The sequence below is a fragment of the Mus caroli genome, chromosome 12, assembly GCF_900094665.2.
Source record: "Mus caroli chromosome 12, CAROLI_EIJ_v1.1, whole genome shotgun sequence".
Lineage (NCBI taxonomy): Eukaryota > Metazoa > Chordata > Mammalia > Rodentia > Muridae > Mus > Mus caroli.
In genome coordinates this window covers 77,864,464-77,868,548 of record NC_034581.1, presented here as the reverse complement: position 1 = coordinate 77,868,548, position 4,085 = coordinate 77,864,464, and the positions used below count along the sequence as shown (strand labels likewise).

At 52.8% G+C, this 4,085-nt stretch overlaps 1 protein-coding gene across 2 annotated transcripts in view; it reads left to right on the top strand.

Moving 5' to 3' along the window:
• The first annotated feature begins 321 nt into the window (after positions 1–321).
• Dpf3 (double PHD fingers 3) overlaps positions 322–4,085 on the top strand; it is a 275,179-nt gene continuing 271,415 nt past the window's right edge. For both annotated transcript variants that reach the window (XM_021178797.2, XM_021178798.1), the window contains exon 1: positions 322–375. In XM_021178797.2, coding sequence (XP_021034456.1) covers positions 344–375 — 32 coding nt within the window. In that variant the 5' untranslated portion in view covers positions 322–343. The remainder of the gene's footprint in view (positions 376–4,085) is intronic.

Sequence of the window (4,085 nt, the reverse complement as noted above, 5' to 3'; positions counted from 1 at the left end):
TTGTCCAGGAGCGCAAACTCTGCAGTTATTTAGCAAAGTAGGGACTGCAACTAAGCGAGAATGCTCTCCCATGTTGTCTCCACGAGTTCCAATCTAAAAGGGCGCTACTAACACTGTACTGCCCCTTTAAGACCTGCTCGCTCTCGGGCTCTACAAAAGGGAGTGACCTCTGGGCTTTGACAGCTCCCCTAATAACTACCACCACGCAGGCCCCGCCCACTTGGCGACCAGCCGCGCCGATTGGCCGGTAGGCCGGTATCCCGTGCTCTGATTGGCCTGCCGCTTCCCCTGAGCGAACCTTTAGAACTCTGAGACAGACAATATTCTGTTACATTGTAGCAAAATGGCGACTGTCATTCACAACCCCCTGAAAGCGTAAGTAAGACTAAAAAATGTACATATTCCGCGTGGTTTCAATATGAAAAAAAGGCGCCTTGCGGAGCGCAGCCGGCGCCCGGCTCTCGCAGACACCTCCCGCTGCGCCCGGGCTCCTCTTTTCTTCCTGCTCTTACTTCTTCATCTTTTTTTTTTTTCCTCCCAGCGCGCAGAAATGTCAGGAGATGCAATTAACAAAAAGAAAATTGTTACATTTGTGTTCTGCTTAATTGGCTGACCAGGACCGGGAGGGGACACAGAGAGGCGGCGCCGGCTTAGGAGCTGCGGGGGTCGTGAGCAGCTCGGGTCTTCACGGTTCTCGGAGTCCCCTGCCTCTCCCGGCGCTGCGCGGAGCTGGCTGAGGCTGGCCGGAGCGCGGAGCTGGCTGAGGCTGGCCGGAGCGCGGGGCAGAGACCGCGTCGTGCGCTCGGCTGAGTCCTGCGCTCCAAACTCGAACCTTCCCGGCCCCGCTGCTCGTCCACCCGGGCGGGCAGACGGACCGCAGCGGCTGCGGAGTTTTGCAGGGCGTTCGCTCTGCCTTCCGAGCTCTCGCAGGGAGTTTGTGTAAACCTTCCGGAGTTGGGAGGACAGCGCGCGGAGCGGCGGGTCCCGGGAGTCCTGGGGCCCAGGTGCTTGCCCCGGGCTTTTCCACTCCGGCAGCCGGGGAGCAGGCAGACGCTCCGGGCGGTCGCCGGTGTGTCTGTGTATTTGTAGGCTAACTGGCTCTAGTAAATTAACGATCCGGGTTAACTTGGGGTTGATATGGAGGCAGGGAAACTGCAGGTCTTATAAATGGTGTGCTTGTCTGCTCTGGGTGAAAAGCCGAGGCGGCGGAGGCGGCGGTGTAGGGCTCTGGCGACAGCGAGGGGCAGGTGCCTCCCGGAGACTTTGAGCGGACACAGGGGGGCAGGCTGCGCAAGGACTCGCGGGGGCCGGTTCCCGATCGGAGCTGCCTGCCCGCCGGTCTTCCTTCCTTCCTTCCTTCCTTCCTTCCTTCCTTCCTTCCTTCCTTCCTTCCTTCCTTCCTTCCTTCCTTCCTTCTTCCAGTCGGTGGACTGAATATGAAGCCGCAAGTCCGCGGGTGATCGCGGAGCCGGGGGTGGCCTCGGAAAACTAGTGTGGCTCTCAAGGGGCGCTATTGGCAGGCATGTTGGCAGAGGGTGGATCCTTGGGAATCGCGGCGCGGCGTGGGCACCCAGTGGGTGCCCGGTGTACTAGGACTTCCCCGCCCTGATGAAAGCCTCTGGGAGTCGGAGGGTGCGCGTGGGTGTTTAGTGCCAATTCTTCCCGGAGTGTGTCAGTGGTTGATCTTGGCTCTTTTAGCTGCGCGCTACAGTGTCCCTGGCTCTGGGAGTCGAAAACACCGTTCGCTTTGGGGAGCAGCAGGGCGGCGGCGATAGAGTGTGCGTGGGATTCCTAGTGCCAAGAAACCCGTAGGGAGAACCCGCTGCGTTTGCACCAGCCAACAACCAGGAATAGGGCAGGGATGTCCCAGATCTCAGAGTTTCCACGAGATATTGCTGTAAAGACGGAGGCTGAGCTTGATGTGAGTTCCTGGCTCCCGTTCTCGTTCGGAAGCTCAGCTACTTTGCACTCGCGACAGCGTTTCACCGAAGAGAGAAATTGTTTTATGGCAGAAGAAATGGGCGTAACTTCCCCGTGTCCTCGCCGACTCCCGCCGCCACACCGCTGGGGCTGGGAGTTTCTCCAGAACCCACACACAGCTGATTTGCAATTTCCTCATTTCCAGCCGAAATCACGTAGCCGAGCTGATGCTGCTTGGTAAACTCAAGTCGGAGAAATCTATTTGCTATGTGTACAGGGTTCTTCATTGGCAAAGCGGCATCCTTGATGTCCGGGAGCGGGCTTACGCTCGGGCGCGCGCAGGAGCTCCACACTCCAGGGTTCCCCAGACCTTTCCACTTTTTTTTTTTTTCTTCACAGAAGAGTGCATGTATAAGAAATTGTGGGGGAGAAGGAACAGAGAAGCTAGAAGGTGGCCAATCAGTTAGTAGAATTAGTTCAGATTTACACTTGCATCCCTTAATAATTGGAAATACTTGCCGTGGGATGCATTTGTAAGTCCGTCTTGGCTCACGCACGCGGACGCTCACAGAACACCCCTGTCTGCCTTTCCTCAGAGCAAGTCGAATGGTCACTTATAATAACCGCCCCCTTTTGCATCCAGTCCTCTTCCCCTGAGGGCTAAGGGTGTAAATACTAACCCCAATCGGTCAAGCTATTTGCACCCTGGACATTTTAAAAACTCCGCACGCAGGAGCACACACGTCGTTACCGGGAGACTGAGGCCATCTGCTCTATTATTATTATTATTATTATTATAAAAACAACTTGTTTAATAAAACATCTTATACATGCCATTTGTTTCTAGAAGTTGCTGATCAGGAAACAAAACACACGTGAATAAATTATGCATGGGCCAAATTAGAACAAAGCATAGCAACCCAGCAAGCTGAAGGGATGGATGGGGGGGGGAGGGCAGGGAGGAGGAGGAGTGAGGAGAATGGTTTGGAGAGCTTATGTGTTTATCCTTGTGTGCCCCTCCTGACAATGAACCGGAGCTCCAAACCGCATTAGCATTTTCTCCGGGTGCAAGCAGTCTCTCTCGTCTTAAAAAGGCAACATCACGGTCGCCCCCTACAGAAGAAACTGGTCACACAAAGATTTCCTCTTGGGCCTGGGGATAAGCAGCAGTAGTTATGGTGTTGGGAAGAAGCCAGCTCGGGTTTCTTTCATGCCACCCTGTGTAGGGCTGTGCCTTAGACTGTGGGTCACTTTTCATCTCGCTAGCTTTTTTTCCACGTGGGGCATTCAATTATTCAATTCGCTGGATGACTGGATGGCTCAACTTGAATTTCTTTGCTTTGCGTGGGGTGGGGGTGTCCTCTGTAAGGTCCCAAGCGCCTGAAAACAGCCTTTCTTGGTAGTTTGCCTTTCTTCCTGGATGTCTTTGATCTCCCCTCAACTCCTCTTTTCTTCCTGGTTGCTCTCACCCCTTCATCTCTGAAGCTGACAGTCTGGCTTCTCCATTTTAGCCTTTAACTTCTTGTTACTGCCCAACAGGGTGTTAGAGGCAGAAACAGGAGCTGCCAGGCCAGATTAGATCAGACGGGGACTCTGCAGGTGGCCCTACAGCCAAGCAGTCACATCTGGACAAATAGAATTCAGAGGCACTGACAGACCTGTGTGATGTGTAAATGTGAGTTACCTGCTATTTAAATTAGCAGCTACACTGTCTGAGTGCAGACTGTTGGAGTCATCCTAAACTCCCGTGTACACAGAAAGTGAACAGGGATAGATTTGATAAAGGCACACGTATAAGTTACATGTTGTGTACTTGTCAATTTCTGTATACTTGGTAAATAAAATGCCTAAATAAAAAAAAAATTACCTATCTTAATTGGGCATGGTGGCACATGCTTTTAATCCCAGCACTCAGGAGGCTGAATTGGTATCCAGCCTAGTCTACATTGTGAGTTCTGGGCAGCCAGAGCTACATAGAGAGGACCTATTTAAAAAAAAAAATAGTTACTATTTGATGTGTGTGTGTGTCTTGAGCAGTTGAGGTGCTGGAGTGTGTGTGTGTGTGTGTATGTGTGTGTGTGTGTATGTGTGTGTATGTGTGTGTATGTGTGTGTGTGTGTATGTGTGTGTGTGTATGTGTGTATGTGTGTGTATGTGTGTATGTG